This window comes from Phalacrocorax carbo, chromosome 3 (genome assembly GCF_963921805.1).
Source record: "Phalacrocorax carbo chromosome 3, bPhaCar2.1, whole genome shotgun sequence".
NCBI lineage: Eukaryota > Metazoa > Chordata > Aves > Suliformes > Phalacrocoracidae > Phalacrocorax > Phalacrocorax carbo.
The window spans coordinates 5145364-5163596 of NC_087515.1; the positions used below are offsets into that span (position 1 = coordinate 5145364).

Below are 18233 nucleotides of genomic sequence, written 5' to 3' on the forward strand. Positions count from 1 at the left end.
GGAGATCCTTTGGTAGACAAGCTCACGTCTCGTGACGGGATGCAACTCTTGGTTCCCAACCCATAACTTGTCTTTCAGCACTGGCAGAACTAATATTTATACCCATCTATAGATGAAATGCACATTCCATGAGCAATAAAAATGGGGAAGGGCAAAGAATGTAATCTACTTCTTTCTGAAACATAAACAATACAACCGCTCACCACCCGCCGACCGACGCTGCCCGTCCCCGAGCCCCGATTGCTGCCTCCCTCCCCCGGCCAGCTCCCCCCAGGTAACACACCGGGCATGATGTTACATGATATGGAATATCCCTTTGGCCAGTTTGAATCCGCTCTCTTAGCTGTGCCCCCTCTTCTGGTGCCGGCTTCTGGTGCCCCCGGCAGAGCACGGGAGGCTGGAAAAGCCCCTGACTAGCACAAGCTCTGCCCAGCAACAACTAAAACATCGGTGTGTTATCAACACTATTCTCATACTAAGCCCAAAGCACAGCACCGCACCAGCTGCAGTGAAGACAATTATCCCAGCTAAAACCATGACACCAAGTCAGAAAATATATAAAAACAAACAACAAACACCACCGTTCCCTTCCCCCCCCAAAAAAGACAACCCAAAACCCTATTGGTTCTGTCCATGGCCCCCACAAGATAGGAGATCATTGCACTGACGGGACACGAGGTCTTTGTGGCAGTAGCAAGGATCTTCTGGCTCTGTGGTGATAAAGAGAGTGCTTGCTGCAAGTAGAGAAGGATTTTAATTCCTGAGGAAGCGCCTGCTAACCGAGGTGTGGAGGGGGCTTTTTGCAGAAAGGGAGAGATGTGATGGGGAAGCTTGTGGGTCCAGCAGTTGTCTGGGGGAAGGAGACATGACACAAAACTTATTTTTCCAATTTAAATCCTAGTGGAGAGTTGGTATTGCACCAACGTTTAGTTGGTATGTATTGTGCCCTGAACATTTTTTAATGACTGTTTGGCTTCTATATGAGATAGTAAGAAGTGAAGAAGTGACAAGAATTAGAAGCTTAACAATTGTTGTTGTCTTCCGTGTTGGTGTTTTGGCTTTTTTATTTTTTTGGTATTTTGCCTGTTCAGGCATGCTGGGTCACTAATACTGATTTCTTTATTCCTTTTTAACAGGGAGGTGGGGGAACTGTGGCATACGACTGTACTGGTTTATGGAAGTAGGGGAAAGCTCTATTCTTTTAAAATTTAATCTCAGCATTGAAACTAGATCTTTTCAGAAAAAAAAAAAAAACTAAAACAAACTGGAGGTCAGATTTGGGGCCAGTTTCCAGTGTCTCTTAAAGGTTTAGAAAAAGCAAAGCACATGGTCACACAGCCTTTAATAACTCTCTGTCCATATTAATTCAGGTTTCATCCAAGCTAGGGCTTTTTGAAGTTACTGAATTAACTTCAGTAGTTAGTGTGCAGCACTGGCAAAGACAAGGTGACAGGGGATTTTGCTGCTTATTCATGGAAAAGCTTGCCCACCTCCCCCCTTCCCTCCAGGCTCTTTGTCTTCCATTCATTTTATACTTAGCATAGCAAAATTCATCAGAGGGCAAGGCTGGGTCTTCTCTTCTGAAAACAGAAAGTATTGCCCTTGCTTAAAAAGAAAACGTGCTGAAAGTTCACAGCCTCTCTAGCCAGTTAGTAATTGTGTATTTTGTTAGGAACTTCTCTTATTCTATATGCCTTTTTCTTACGCTTCATTGTTCTGGTGCTGGTCAGTCATGCCTGCAAAGCCGGAGTTTAACACTTCGCTGAAACTCATTAACTCACGGTAGTCCTCTCTGCTGCAAACTCTTGCCTCATCAGGAATAAGTAATTCTATATCACTTTGCTGCTTTGGTGTGCTGATTTCCCTATTTTGGAACAGAAGTAATGTTTTCCATATTATTTTTGTTCCAATCACTTGTGCTCTTCCCTGTTTTCTTATCTCTTCATATTTGATTGAATTACATTAATTTTATTAGGAGTTTGAAATTCATATTCATAAATTTTTTTGTTTGTTAATCAGTGGTACTTGTGAATGCAGAGAGGATCCCACTTTGTGAATGGTGAATGTCTAACATGACTGACATTAGTCATAGTGACTTCCTCTTCCCTGAGAGTATGATGCGTAGCTTTTTGACCTGGAAGCCTATATAATTTTTCTTGTAGATGTCTATGCTAATGTATGTTTGCATTCATGAAGGGAAGGTTGATGCAATGAGCTGAGGTGATTTGCTTCCAATACTTCCTATTTCCTATGCCAAAGATGCTTTGGCTGCGAGAGAAATATCTCACAGCTCCATTGTGCTTCAGAAAGAGTGCTCAGCCCCTGACCTCGTCGTAGGATTTTCAGAGGACATCTTAAGATAAGGTCCAAGGCTTTCAATGTGAGGATACGTTTGCAGTGTGCTACAGCTGCTGAGGAGTTACCTTTGGATACTATGTCAAACTAAAGGACAGTGGTTTCATCATCCCATCCGGATAATGGAGAAAATGTGCAACAGGAGGTGCTAGCGTTATTTGCAGATGTCTATTAAGAGCGTAGTGTCAGGTGAGAGGCACTCTTGAAACTAGGGACTGAGTTTGAAAAATTGATTTTAAAAACCCCCATCTGCTTAAGCAGGAGACTGTTTCCAGTGATTTCATGGGACTTTTCCCAGTCTTTTATTTTTACTGAGAAAAATGTAATTTACTGAGTGCATCATGGCTGTAAGCTCTTCAAAGTGCTTCTCTTTGCCCATCAGCATCACCTGTGCCTTGCTCGGCTCTGCCCTGCTGTTGCCTTCTCTGTGACCTGATCTCATGCAAATCTCGAGCTATCTTAGTTGTGGAGATATGATTATAGGAGGGGAGGGAGGTATGCTCAAAGCTGTTTGTCACCTCTGTGTCCATGGCATTAAGCTTTTGCTCTCTTACTAGGTCCCCTTGGTCGCTGCATGTGGGTGAATATATGTAGTGAGAAAGACCTAATCCCTTCTGAACTTGGCAAGAAAATTGTTCAGAGGTGGATGTGTATCTTCCCACTGCTACTGGTTTTGAGTGTACCCCTGAAGACTTGAAACCAGTTTGTGCATTTCTCAGAAGTTTTGTCATCTCTCTTGAGCAGGATTGCCATTAACGGTAGTAGCAGGTATAGAGCGATCAAGGAAGATGAGGATGGATGTCTGACAATCTGCCTGCTGCCCAGCAGCGCTCCTGTTGTCCTCCTGACAATACTTCACACAAAATCCTAATTGGCCAATTCGATACAAGCATTGTGATAATTAAATAAGTAGAAAATAAATAAAGTATCATCACCTGCATAGCCTGAGTATAAAGACATAGGATAGCTCTGTCTTGCATGCAACTAGTCTTTCACACTAGCATTTGGAAGCATTCATTACTTTATTTGCTTACTGCTGGGAATGTGCTCTGCCAGCTTGGGAAGACATGCAGGCCCCAGCAAGCTAGAAGCGTGTTGTCATTGGCAGTACACAGCAGCGAGCGTTCATCGCAGCTGAACGGGGTCCAGCCAGGGAGGAGCTGTGGACCCTGCTCTTGCTCTCTTGCTTTTTGAGCCAGAACATGATTTGGCTCCTGACCTCATTTGACCCAGCAGCCACAGAGGATCATATCGTGCCCTCGGATGTTTCAGAGGAACTCCGTAAGCACGCGGCTATTGACATCACTATTTGGCCAACGCTCTCTTTTTTCCAGGTGTGTCTTCCTGGTTACAAAGGTTGAATTTCAAGGTACATTCCCACATGATGACAAATATATTATCTCTCCCAATTGTATCTCTTCTAAAAGGGCATTTCTTTTCCTGGTGTTTTTAATCATTATGTATGCTTAATTCTTGCTCAGTCAGTAGTACACAGCATGATTCACATTCCCAAATTCACTTGACACCGAAAGTCTAAATCTGTTATTCTTTCATTGAGGGGATTATATTATAAACTGTTGAATTTTATGTTGGAGAACAGAGGTGAATAAAAATGATAGAATTGTAAATTTCTTCTATATGCTTCCTAGTGCTTGTGGTCAGAGACTGTAATAAACAACAAGAGATCAGGCTCATTATTCTGATTGCTTTGCAATAAGAATTCATTCTTCTCTTGGTATAAATAGCCGTTGCTGCTACTGCAGCAGTGTGGATTTGTGGCAGCTGAGAATGTGGCCTCAATGCAAACACTCTGTTTTCTTCCTGTGGTATGCTTTGGGAATCACAGAATCCCAGAGTGGTGGGGGTTGGAAGGGACTTCTGGAGATCATCTTGCCCAACCCCCCTGCTGGAGCAGGCACACCCAGAGCAGGGGGCACAGGACCGCATCCGGGGGGGTTTGAATGTCTCCAGGGAAGGGACTCTACAGCCTCCCTGGGCAGCCTGTGCCCCTGCTCTGGCACCCGCACAGGGAAGGAGTCTTTTCTCATATTGAGGTGGAACTTCCTGTGTTCCAACTTGAGCCCATCACCCCTTGGCCTGTTGTTGGGCCCTATTGAACAGAGCCTAGTCCCCTGATCGTCTTGGTAGCTCTCCAATGGACTTGCTCAAGCAGTTCCCTGTCCCTCTTGAACTGGGGGACCCAAAACTGGACACAGCACTCCAAATGTGGTCTTACCAGGGCAGAGTAGAGGGGGAGGATAACCTCTCTCGATCTGCTGGCCACACTCCTTTTAATGCATCCCAGGATACTGTTGGCTGCCTTGGCCACAAGGGCACATTGCTGTCTCATGGTCACCTTGTTGTCCACCAGCACTCCCAGGTCCTTCTCAACAGAGCCACTTTCCAGTAGTTCAGCCCCCAGCCTGTACTGGCGCATGGGGTTGTTCCTCCCCAGGGGCAGGACCTTGCACTTGCTCTTGTTGAATTCCCTGAGGTTCCCCTGGGCCCAGCTCTCCAGCCTGCCCAGGTCTCGCTGGATGGCAGCACAGCCTTTTGGTGTATCATCCACCCCTCCCAGCTTGGTGTCACCAGCAAACTTGCTGAGGTTACACTCTATCCCATCATCCAGGTCATTGATGAATATGTTGAACAGGGCTGGACCCAGCACAGACCCCTGGGGAACACCACGAGTGACAGGCCTCCATCCAGACTCTGCTCCATTGATCACGACCCTGAGTTCTGTTGTTGAGCCAGTTCTCTGTCCACCTCACCGCCCACTCATCCAGCCCACACTTCCTTAGCTTGCCTGTGAGGATGCTATGGGCGACAGTGTCGAATGCCTTACTGAAGTCAAGACAACATCCAATGCTCTCCCTTCATTGACTCAGCCAGTCACGCCATTGTAGAAGGCTATCAGGTTGGTCAAGCATGATCTTCCCTTGGTGAACCCATGCTGACTACTTCTGATAACCTTCTTGTCCTCTACATGCCTGGAGATGACCTCCAGGATGAACTGCTCCATCACCTGTCTGGGGACAGAGGTGAGGCTGACTGGCCTATAGTTTCCCAGGTCCTCCTTCTTGCCCTTTTTGAAGACTGGAGTGACATTGGCTACCCTCCAGTCCTTGGGCACCTCTCCTGTCCTCCATGACCTTTCAAAGATGATGGAGAGTGGTGCAGCAAGGACATCCGCCAGCTCCCTCAGCACTCATGGGTGCATCCCACCAGGGCCCATGGATTTCCAAGGATCCAGTTTGCATAGGTGATATCTGACCCAATTCTTCTCAACCGATGGTAAGTCTTCCTTTCTCCGGATTTGTCCTCTCTTCTCTACGGGCTGGGATGCCTGAGGGCCAGCCTTAGCAGTAAAGACCAAGGCAAAGAAGGCATTCGTTAACTCCGCCTTCTCTGCATCCTGCATCACCAGGGCCCCTTCCTTGTTCAGCAGCGGGCCCACTGTATCCCCAGTCTTCCTTTTACTGCTGATGTATTTAAAGAAACCCTTCTTGTTGTCTTTGACATGCATTGCCAGATTTAATTCCAGCTGGGCCTTGGCCTTCCTCGTCGCATCTCTGCATACCCTGACAACATTCCTATATTCCTCCCAAGTGACCAGTCCCTTTTTCCACATACTGTGAACCTTCCTCCTCCATTTGAGTTTCTCTAGAAGCTCTTTGCTCATCCATGACAGTCTCCTGACTCCTCTGCCTGACTTCTTCCTCCTGGGGATGCACCGATCTTGAGCTTGGAGGAAGTGGTCCTTGAATACTGTCCAGCTCTCTTGGACACCCCTGCCTTCCAGAGCCCTAGCCCATGGAATTCCTCCTAGCAGATCTTTGAAGAGGCTAAAGTTGGCCCTCTTGAAGTCCAAGGTTGTAACCTGTCTCAGCCCTGCTTCTGCCTCACAGTATCCTGAACTCGACCATCTCATGGTCAGTGCAGCCAAGGCTACCCCCAACTCTCACATCCTCAACCAGCCCTTCCTTGTTTGTTAGGATAAGGTCGAGCAACACATCTCGCCTTGTTGTCTCCTCCACCACTTACATCAAAAAGTTGTCCTCGATGCTTTGCAGCAACCTTGTGGATCGTGCATGGCTCGCTGTGTTGCTTTTCCAGCAAATATCAGGGTTGTTGAAGTCTCCCACGAGGACCAGGGCCTGCAAATGCGAGGCTACTTCCAGCTGTCTGTAGAAGGCTTCATCAACTTCCTCTTCTTGATCAGGTGCCCCGTAGCAAACTCCCACAACAGTGTCACCCATATTTGGCTGTCTCTTAATTTTTACCCACATGCTCTCAACTTATTCTCCTTCCATCCCAAGGCAGAGCTCGATGCATTTCAGTTGCTCCCTCACATAAAGAGCAACTCCCCCACCTTGCCCAGAAAAAACAAATGTATTTTCTTGGATTAGAACTGGTTGTGACTTTGAAAGCTACTGAATTGCTTCAGTTTCTGTAGAGGTCACCAGCAGTTGAATCTTTTGTTGGTTTCAGGCCTATGAAACTATTTAGGCTTGTGCAGCAGCTCAACTGTTTGAACAGAGCGTAGATGAATACATAGATCCTGAGATGCATGCTTTCCAAAATCAGGACCTAATTCATGCCTCTCCTTTAAATCTGATTCAGGATCAAATATTAAATAGTGCAGGAAAAAAAAATATAATTCCAGCAATTCCCATCCAGTAAAAAAAAATAAATTAAAAAAACAAACGAAAAAACCCCCACAAACAGAAAAAAAGCAAAACAAAACCCAACCCAACAGCTTAATGACCTTGTGGGACTTTGCTGTTATTGCAGGAGCCAAAGGCAAGCAAGCTGAAGACTGAGTTATCAGAGTTAGTACCAAACTTGAAGGTGCTTTATCAGATTATGAATGAGGTGAATGATAAACTAGGGTTGAGAAGCTGGCTTTACGTGGACTGCTTAATAAGAAAAATTCCCTGGTAGCTTTCTCCTCATCTATCAAAGTTAAGGTTTTTACTCTTAGAATAGATTATTTATTAGAGATGTTTCAGTGGCGGTAGGGGTGGAGGACCCTTTTTTAAAGAGAAATATATATCCCTGAAAGCAGGTAGTAAATTTTTGCCTTATAGATTAGGTAATATAGTAAAAATAAGCTGTACAGTAAATGTAGGGGACAAAATTGAGTAGTAAATTCTTACTACAAGGTACCTTCATTCTTCCCTTGTAAATTACTTAATTTCCTGCATTTGCCATGTCAGTCCCATTCCTGCATCCACCTTGCATTAAGAATCAAAGTGAAAACCATCAGCTGCAGCAGTCTATCATTTTGTGTTTCCAGTGGAGATAATTTAAGTATAACACAGTGACATTGAATATTGATAGAAAGATGACAGGCTGTGATTAAAGTTTTGTGCCGGGTAAAATAAATGGTTGGAGGATTGAGGAGAAAATGACAAAAATATTGTTCAGTATTGTGTGGTATCTTGTTTTTTAATAACACTAATCAAATGGCCGTTATTGTTTTTAAGCACTAGAAAAATTGTTCTTCTTCCTTGTTTTGAACAGGCCTTTCAGAAAAGAGAAAGCACACATAAAACATGTACGTCTCTCATAAAATACGAGGTGGTAGTTCCGTCCTTAAGACGTTGATATCAGGTTTTTTTTCTATGTGCAAGGGAAAGATGTCATGATTTTTAGCAGATTTGTTTTAGATTTCAGTTTTGATTCTAATCCTTCAGTACCCTCGATGCAGTACATAATGTTTTACTGAGTGGAAGAATTTGTGGATAATGAGTGTAGCTGATAGGCTTTTATTTTTTAAAAAACATCTGGCAGAAAATGCTGTCAGATATTTATGTTTCTCTGTTTACTGAGATCACTGTGAGGGGCCATGTATTTTTACATGAATATTGTTTCTTGTTATTAGCCTCTTTCTATGAAAAATTCTCAATGTCTTAATGGGAAGTAATTTTTTAAAGAAATGTTTTATGAAGTCAGTTCATGTTAATAGTATTTGAATTGTCTGAGAAATTTCCTTAGAAATCTTAGAATCCATCCATCACAATAGAATGCATTTATCCATTTTTTAAAAATTATACAATCTACAGAATCGGTGGTGTAACATCATGCTGCGTACGAAATGTCCAAAACTGGTATAACATATTAATGTGAGAATATAATGACTCTTCAAGTGAGAAATATTTTGATGCATCCCATATAATTTAGGTTTTCCTTTGCGGGGGGGAGAGTGGAATTTATGGGAGAGGGTTCAACTTGCGTCTGGTTCATCGCTTTGTTAACAAAGTTCTTGCTGTAAAACGTAATGCTTCATTAAATCAAAATCTGTGGAACTAGAAAGGAAAATGGAATTCTGGAAGGAGATCAGATAATGCTGGTCCCACTTGGTTTTGTCCTGGGCTTCCAGCCCTCCATCCTAATGCATGGCTTGTCCTGCCTTCTGCACCGAGGGCTGTATTCTCAATAATGTATTTCAGCTGCTGATAGAAATCATTCAGCTACAAATCCGAAGCGGGGAACTGCCTACACTCACAGCTCCCCTTTGTTTACTCTGCTTTGACAACTTGGTATGTACATTTAAAAATTCTGCCCCTCATTTTGTAGCGCTGTGAAATACATAATAGATGGTATGTTAATTTTGCTTCAATGCCTCTACCATTATGTTAAAAGGAAAGTATTTATACAAGTTAAAAAGGCTTATTTACTTCATATACGTACATCTTCACGTACTATGAAGTCCTTCAGATGAAAATGAAACAATACAATTAAAATTGTTTACAGTAGAACATAATACATCTAAACACAACATGTAATTTAGATGTTCTCAGTTAGTTAATTCTATGGTGCAGCTTATGCTTATTCTGTGCACGGTCTTTCGTAGGATCTTCATCTAAAGACACTACCCGGAGCTACCACAAGTAATAAAAGGGCCGTGTTACCTGCTAGATAACAGTACGGGGCGGGGGAGAGAAAATAGAGGCAGGGAAGAAAAGAGTTAAGTTTTCAACTGAAAGGAGTATGAAGGCTTGTGGAGGTTGTCCCTTCAGGCAGACCTGCAGAAATTCACTGTCCCTGGAGTGAAAATTCAGGCAGGGGCAAGGAGAGGTGTGAAAGAAGCAGGCAGCAGCAGTCTGAAGGAGATTGTGCAGTGTTCGAGTGGTTACGTTCCAGCATGGCATTTTTCCTCCCAAAGTGGTTTTGTTACACTTCAGTTCCATTCTGTGGTTTTTTTTTTATACTGGGCCTGGGGTGTTAACGGTGTTAAATATCTCTGATGAGCTGGTGTCTGCTTGTGTTTGGGGTTCTACTCCAGGACTTGTCTGAAATTTGGCTGATGAGGGCAAGGAGGGAATTGAACATCAGTTGCTCTTCTTTCTGCTCACAAAGCCAAGAAGTGATAGCTCCCAATCCCAACACAATTTAAAAGGCCGTGGTGGGTGTTCCCTAGCAATATCGCAGAGGTTAGGCCACTCAACAAAGACACAGGAGACCTGGCTCTAGGTACTCTGCCTACTGCACCTCCAGGTATACTCTGCCCTGCCGCTGCATCCCTGAGGAGAGGAGGATGCCGTAGCCACCACATTGAGGGCTGGGCTGGGGGCTCTGCTCACCTGTTTCCTCAAATCTGACCCCTTCTGTACATTTGCCTCCGCTCCTGGGATGCTGTAGAGAGCAGAGCCACTGCTATCACCCACTCTTCAGGCTGTGTGAAAGTAGTGTCCACATCTCGCACTGTCATGTCCTGTCTGGGTGTGCTGGGTGTCTTTTTAGATAGGGTGTTGTGCAGAGGTCTTGGTCTGTGGCTTATAGGGTGTTGATATTAGAAAAGTCAGCCCAGAGTAAAATTTGTAGGTGTTGAAGATGTAGAAGTCTAGAAGTCAGATAGGGATTGTGAGGATTGCTTTCTCGGGCTCTTGTGCTTCTGATCCAGAGTATTCTCCAGTAGGTCAAACATCGTATTTGAAGAAGGACAGCTACTTGTTTTCTAGATGTTATTGTATGTTTTATAAGGGAAAAGGCAAGGTCAGAGAAGCAAATTGCTCGTGCCAGAGAAAAGTACTACAAACTTCAGACTTAGCCTAGGAGTTCTAGCTAGTCTCCAAGTTAGGTGTTAGAGCAGGTTGTTAATGATGGGAGTGTGGAGTCTCCTGACCTTATGGGAGCAAGTCTTGTTTTTACATGGAGAAGTACAATAGTAGCACTGAACAGCAAACATGTGTTGTCAGTGAGCTTTGAAATAAGGGAGTAGGAAGAACGTCTCACACTCTGGGGGACAACCACATGATCAGGACAATGTGATGTCAATTCATTAAGATTTTTGGCTCCTGAGAAGAATGGAGAGGAGAGACTCCATGCAAGAAATTAAATTGTGAAATCGAGGTTGTATGAAGGGGTTTACAGGATTAGGGAAACTTGCAAGAAGAAAAAACACAAAAGTTTTCATTTCAGATGTTTAGAAAAGGTGACTTTCTAGTGTGTGGGCCAAGGAAAAAAAGAATTTTGCTCTTCAGGCAGAGTCCAGGTTTTTTGTCCCTTTCCCTGCACCTTCTTTCTTCTCTCTTTAATGTTCATCAGCTGAGAGCTGTGGTCTCATGAGCCCTAGCTGTACCGTTTCCCTTCTCAGTCTGCTGCTGCACACCAGCCAGATGGGGAAAACAGAGTTATGTGCCTCCCCCTTAAAGCCTCATGTGACTGACTGATAAGAACATTGTGGTTCTTGGTTTGTTCAACAGATTGGTGAAGGCATCTTAAAATATAACAGCTATGGTTAAAGATCAAGAACTGATCAGGCTGGAAACCTTTTTTTGTGAAGGGGAGAAGCAAAACATAAAGGGCTATTAATGCATGACTGCGAATCAATATGATAAACCAGATTAGAGAGGTGGATTTCTGCTAACAGTAAAGCAATACGGTTGCTTTCCCTCCGCTAAGTGTTATTACTTTACTCCATACTTTCTTTTACTTGCCTCCTTTGTTCACTGCATGGCTGTTGCCTTAAGAAAAGTCGACAAAGACGTAACTAAATGTGGAGTAAGAAGAGCTAGTTCCTTCCCTGTGGTACCAAATATAAATAGGAGTGAGTGACCAAAATACAGACACATTTTCCTTGTACAATAGATCAACAAAGAATGGGGATATAAAGCAAAGTCCTTTGATTTGCATTGCCATTTTCTGCAAGCCTCAAAACTTTCCAATCATTTTAATTGTTGTAATGAAAATCCATGTTGTTTCTGCCAGACTATTTTTGTTGCATTTTGTTCGCTTTCTTGTCAGAGAAAACTGCCTTTAGGGTCAGTGAATGCAGTGTTAAACGTGTGTGCCAGGTACTGGGAAAAGGTAAGTACATGCTTTCCTGAATCTGCACTTTACTGTGGCTCACCTATTAGAAGGAAGTTGTCTGGAGTATTTCTTCTTAGAGATGGTTAATCTCCCCTCATAAGTTAGCTTTTGTTTATGCAGTTCTAAATAGATATCTTAGTATGTAGCCCTTTAGCTTCAGTCTCACTGTCTTGGTTTTCAAGATGTGGCTTCTTAAAGGGATTTCACTTCAAATAAGCAACATCTATCAACTCGCAGGGTTGACCTCAGGGTATTATAAACCACTTTTAACAATTCACTCACCAAAGGGCAATGCTCAAAACTAGAGATGATGAGATTTACAAGTAGTGACGTCTCCCTGTGTTGGCTCCGATTTGCTTTTAGGGAGATTTTGGGGGACTTTGTTTTGTTTTTTAAAATAGGGTTTAATATAAAATCTTCTGGCTATTTTTACATGGGCATGTTTTCATTTAGGCTGTAATGTTCAGGAACTGAATGTGCCTTTTGTATGTATGCAGAGCCCTCAATAAGAAAGTCATGTTCTCACAGTTCCAGTTAGCACTATAAATAGCTTTAGAATAATGTTGTGCTGAGACCCACATAGAGAGCCCCCACTGATATCTCTGGGTATATTGTGAAAAGACAGAGGAGCAATGTTCTTTGGACTTCAAGGAAGAGTGAGAGAATCCTTAGTGGATATGACTCTCGACATAAATTTCACCCAACGTTATGTGTAGATTGAAAATATCCTCTAGTTTCGTTGTACCCTCTGGTCTCTGGAGCTGTTTCCTAGAAAACTACTTGTGACTTGGTAAAGGCATTTGCAATTACAATTTCAGTTGCTGCTTTATGAAGAGAACTCAAGGATGAACCTCTCTGTTCCACATTCATTTCCTCCTGTCCATAAACATCTGTTTCTCTGACAGCTCTTCCATCATCATCAACTTGACTGAATCCAGAATTCTCTCGGCTGCGTCCTTTTGTGCTGCTGTGGATGTCTCAGTCATTCTTCAAGTCAGTTTAGGCCTGCTCTTGTAGGTTCTTTCTGCAAAGTATCCTTGAGATAAGACCTGTCCCAGCTATCCATCCAGCTAAAAAATTACTGGGGTTGAGTCTTGCATCTCACTTACTTCAACGTCCATTTCTCTGACCATGACTTGACAAAAGCAGTCTTGCCCTACCCTCATCCATTCAAAGTGCTGTTGCCACTGCAATGACTGCGTGCGCTCTCCCTCTCGTATATTAATTTTGTGTTTCTGATCATTTCGCTTTGGTTTTCTCCATTGGTTCCCTCTGTCCTGTCACATCAAACATACCCACTTGCCTTCAATGTCAAGGCTGCTCACAATCTTTTACCACCTACACAGGCTTATTTTTTTCTTAATATCAAAAGACTGACTTCCGTTTACAGATGTTAAACCACACTGGTATCAATCACTTGCCCATTATTATGTTTGTACCAGCATCTTTTGCCTTTCTTACATGATTCTTTTATGGAGGGATGGAGATCTTAGATATCTGCTGGCCTGTTTCATTGGCCTCTTGCAAGTCCTTAAAATTCTCATTCACTGTGATACCTCAGTGTACTTAAAAGTGATTAGACCAATTAGCTACTGATGTAACTAATTGAACTGTTGTGCTGTAACTAACAGTGCCATGTTCAGTCCACTGTTGTCTCAGTGTTTCTTTGAACATCCTCTGCTGTATCCTAGCTCTTGTTGCTTGTTTTAAGCTTAAAAGTCTTTCTGAGAAAAGGGCCATCATTGCGATCCGTTTTGTGTCTGTACAAAGCCTGGCACTTCGGAGTCATGAGCACTCTGGCATTTGGAAGCTCACATGAATAGGTGATTAAGGTATGCTTTGCTGTTGCTGGGTCTCTACAAATGGTCGATGGATCGTGACTTGTTGTGGATTCCAGCAAATTGTTCATGGCACCTCCACTGAACTTGCCACATGTACCACTTCGGTAGTAGTGTGCGGATGGGCATGTAACACCTAGAGGTTGATACATCTTAAAGTATTTATAAGTATAGGAATAATACAAAAGCTGAACCAATCTTGAGTCATCATTTTGAAGAATTGCATGCCTGAAAAAATACACTGTGTTCAGTAAAAGCATCCACATATTTTTGGCTTCACGGAGACTGACGTCTCTGAGATACGAGAACTAAGATGCATCCATATACCACGGATAAATGCAAATGCACTTTTAGTGTGGATTGAACATGAATAAATCAAACTCTGAAATTCAGTTGAGCTTGATTTTACACCTGATGTAAAAGCTAAAGAGCTTTGTATGCTGGGGACAGCATAATTTTAAATAATTATTTGGTTTGTGTTTCTGTGTCAGCTATTTGCAGCTTTCAAATAATTTTCATTAAAACGGTGTGTTTGAAAAATGCTTCTAAGCACTGAAGTCCAAAATACAGACTAAAAGATGCAGAGTCCTTGGACTTTGGTATTTCAGAATATCCAAGTATATGTGCTTTCACTGATTTCCATTGAAAAGTTCGGCATAACATCTTAGTATCTTGGTTCGAGACGTATGAGTTTTACAGATACAAGGATAAAACTAAGGTGTGCTTAAAATAAAAGCAATCTATTAGCAGTGTGTTCAATAATTGCTGATTGTTAAAATGGGTGTAAAACTTAGATGCAATCAAAAGCATGTTGACCGATGCGCTGAGTCATGGCCGAATAACAGCAGCGCAGGCAGTGTTACGCTGTGCTTTTATATATGCTATTCATCTTCTCCACTGTGAATACTACATACATCACTCTCTCTGTCCTAGTTTTGTCAATAGAGCTCTTCATTAAATTGAATAGCCAAAACAAGCTATCTACTGGAAACCCTGATTTAGGTCTCTAGTGTATTTTCTGAGCCTTTAATGATAAGCCATATATAGCCGCAAACAAAGTTTTTCAAAAAACAAGTAAATGGGCTTATGTATGTCTGCAGGGAAATGCTTTGGCTGTGTATCCACGATGATGTGATTGACAAGTAGAGAAACAGTGCAAGTATTTTATTTTTCTGGCTTGGTAAGTGAAATGCTACCTGGATGGAACACAGAAGTGTAACCCAGTGAAGATTTTTTCCCTTTGTAATTAGTGATACTCTGAACATCTTGGGGAGACCAATTTGTGGACCTCATGCTGCATTCTGCCTTCAACAAACATATATACTGGCTCTAAGCACAGGTCAAGTAGCTCAGCTTCTGTGAATTTTACAGCTTCCATCTTGCAGAGTTTGTAGAGTTAAAAACGTACCTTTGTTAGAGTAATGAATTCGCTGTGAGCAGTGCAGCTCCTTTATCCTTCATTTAGAATAAAAGATAAGCTGCTATTTAATTTAGTCAGAAAAGTTAAATTCATATACTTATTCTCCTTCTTTTAGTCACTTTATAATTGCTTACTATTATAGAGCAAATTATATAATTTGAAAACCGCTGTGAAAAAAATATTGTGGTTATTAGATATTAGCATTCAAATCTGTCTCGAAGTGTGTATTGCCATGGGAATTGGAGCTTTTGAGTCCCATCCCAGGCGCTGCCACTGATCTGCTCTATTTTAGCAGGCAACCTAATCTTTTGGTTCCTTAGAGACAACATGTATGAAATGGAGATGTGACCACATCTCTTCTGAGCAGTATGGTGTTAGTATTCAGTGTTGTGTTCCGAAAAACTGTTTATGTCTAGAAAGCCCATTTACTTTGGGTGAAAATATCTATTGGTCGGGTCTCAGGAGCAGTGTCTGTAACATACATGTACATCTCTGAGAGATGATCAATGCATTAGAAGTATGAAGACGTTTCGTATTTTGAATTTCATAATACTTTTAATTTGGTGGGTTAACAAAGTAGAAAAAAACCCAAAGCGCATTGGTGAGAGATAATGACAACACTCAAAAGTATAAGACTGAAGGAAAGGAAGAGTATTATAGTTTAATGTAATGTGATTCACCAGAGTTGAAGCAGGCACGTTTCAGTCTAAGAAGAAATCTAGTTGTTCCTGTTTTCTAAGAATTAGAGCTGATTTAATGCAGTAAATAGTGTGACTGCTCATACATGATCTTCTACATCAAACTCAGGAAAACTACATGACTGCTTTTAGGATGACAGGTCTGTGTATCCGGTAGCATGAAGGAAGCTCTGATTGCAATCATGAGACCCCTGGACGTGCGTCCGATCAGGAGAAGGTCACATGCAGCCAGTGTACCCCATACAGTTGGAAGCAACATCTTGGCACAAAGGGGTTTTTTATGGTGTTGGCTTTGTAAAAGGGCCATAATTTTACTGCTTTTCAGTTTGAAATAGCTTGTGTGAACTCTGTGGAAGTATTTGAGCTGCTGTTGGGTTTTTTGTTGTTTTTATTTTCCTATTTAATAATAAGCAGTCACCCCAAAAGTTACTTGAAATAGCAACTATTCTCCCTGAACTGCAGTTTTATTTTCTTTTGGCTTTTATTTCAGCTGCGGGAGCCAGCTGCTCCAAAGAGTGTGGGAAGCTGACTTGGAGGCCTGTCAGCTGTTGATCCGAGGGTTTCAACTGAAAGAAACCAGTTGCTGTGTTTTTGAGGAAGAGGAGAACCAACTGGATGAGATGGAGATGACTGCTGATGGCCCATCCGATTCTGAGAAAAGAAAAGGAGGTCACTTTCCAAAGGGCACAGAGTGGGGCACTGTTCCCTGCCCCAAGCGCACCGAGCTAAAAGAGGTATCTGAAATATTTTACAGCTGCATTTCAAGCAATACTGCTGGTTTTCCTTTTTGAGAGGAGGAGTTGAATCTGGGTGATGGGTCAGCAGGGCAGGTTAAGTATAAACTTAACATCTGGCCTCCAATCTGGGACATGAATAAAATAGCTTATTAGCTTCTCAGAAGCCCTTCGACCCTTTTTTCTTTCACCATCAGTCTTTTTCAAATGCGGAAATTATTCAGGCAATGAATACAGAATGTACATCAGGATTTAAAGGAAAAAGGATTAAGTATTTACACAAATTATCAGCTGTTCCTCATCTCACTGACAAGTTTCACTCAGAGTTAGTTCTGCTGACTTGATAGCCTGGATCTATGTTAGCTGAAGTGGGGAGAGAGTAAGTTTTCCTCCCCTAGTGAAATGGTCAAAGGCTTCCTAGCTCAGATGCTGGTAGGCTTCCAGCATCCAACAAATATTAAGAGGAGGAAAAAAATCATAAGGCTTAAAGGGTTTGACAAATTTCTTTTAAGTCTTTGTGTTCTGCTCTGGAATGCCATCCTTGCTTAAAAATGTACAGCTACCTAATAATCTTTTAACTGCACTGCCAAGGTAAACAAGCTGTTAAAAACTTCGTCACCCAACAGCACCACTGTGACAAAAAACCCTCCAACAGGAGTTGTCAGTTTAGTTATCTTGGAATTTGATTGACAAAAATTAAAAGTGTGCTTAATCACACCTGATGTTAAGAGCCATTGAACTGTGCATTACATTGAAAGCTGATGCCTAGTTTTGCATTTATACTGGCTGGGAGTTAGTGGAAAGCAGGCCCTTGCCTTACTGTCAAATCTCTTGTTAGTTAAATTCAGCTTCAGACTGATTTGCAGGCTTTTCCTAGGGAAAACAGTTTACGGACTGACTCTACATAGAGGGCTCTTTTACTGGAAGTGGTCAGTTGTGGCTTTGATTTCCACACCCCTCCCCACCTTCTCTCCTGCCCCCCATCATATTCCTGATGACCCTGCTGAGGTAATAGGAGCAGTTCTGTTGGTTGTGGAAAGCTGCACTCCCCTTTCGAAAGTGCAGCTGGGAAGCTCGGGAGGGTTTGGGGTCGTGTGACAGTTGCTGTAGGACTCCTGAGATTTGTGCTGTAGATGATCACCTATTTCACCCCTGCAAGATCAGATTGCTTCCCTGGACATCAGCATTGCTATCCTAGAATGACATCGAGGCAACTGAGGAGAGGTGACTTCTGGTTCTGGAGAGAGGTGCAGGACTCGGAGGAACAGGTTGCCTGTATGTTTAATGGAAGAGGAGAGCATATTTGCTTCCATTAAGCTCCTCCTTTTGAACTTGCTTTTTGGTAATTTCCTTTCTGCCTCTATCAATCATAGAGGGAATTTAGGGAGGCTACCTCCCTAACTTCAGCTCCTCAGCTAGGTGTGTAAGCTTTGTGCTATAAATGCCTTTGCCTGGGATCTGTCCTGTCCTGGTATTCTGAATAAACTCCATTTTGAGAGCATGCCAAAACCCATTCAGAGAATGCTGTGTAAATTTGAGCAGGAAGATGCACATTGGTGAGGGACCTGTGGAGGTATTCCTGCATCTATTCCCACAGAGCTCCTAGGACTGATAAACTTGAAAGAAAAAAAGAAGTAGTTTTGTTAACAGAAGAATGTTAATTTGTTTTCTAGCTTTTAGAAGGAGTTGAGCAACGCAGCTATGTTTCATCACAGCTTACTCGACTAGCCTTCCTCTGCTTCAATGCTTCCTGCAGCTTTGACCACTGAGGCAAAGTTATGCGTCAGTGACGACTGCAGCCCATTGCATCCATAAAAAACCCCAACATATAGACTGCGTTGTGGTTCTGGAATTAGGGTTGGTCAGCTTG

General features: G+C 42.6%; 1 protein-coding gene across 5 annotated transcripts in view; it reads left to right on the forward strand.

Moving 5' to 3' along the window:
- Nucleotides 1–18233, forward strand: part of DISC1 (DISC1 scaffold protein) — a 214112-nt gene that overhangs the window by 171204 nt on the left and 24675 nt on the right. For all 5 annotated transcript variants that reach the window (XR_010371946.1, XM_064445697.1, XM_064445698.1 and 2 more), the window contains exon 12: nucleotides 16120–16363. Coding sequence is in view for 4 of the 5 variants with exons in the window: in XM_064445697.1 (XP_064301767.1) it covers nucleotides 16120–16363 (244 nt within the window). In the remaining variant the exon portion in view is untranslated. The remainder of the gene's footprint in view (nucleotides 1–16119; nucleotides 16364–18233) is intronic.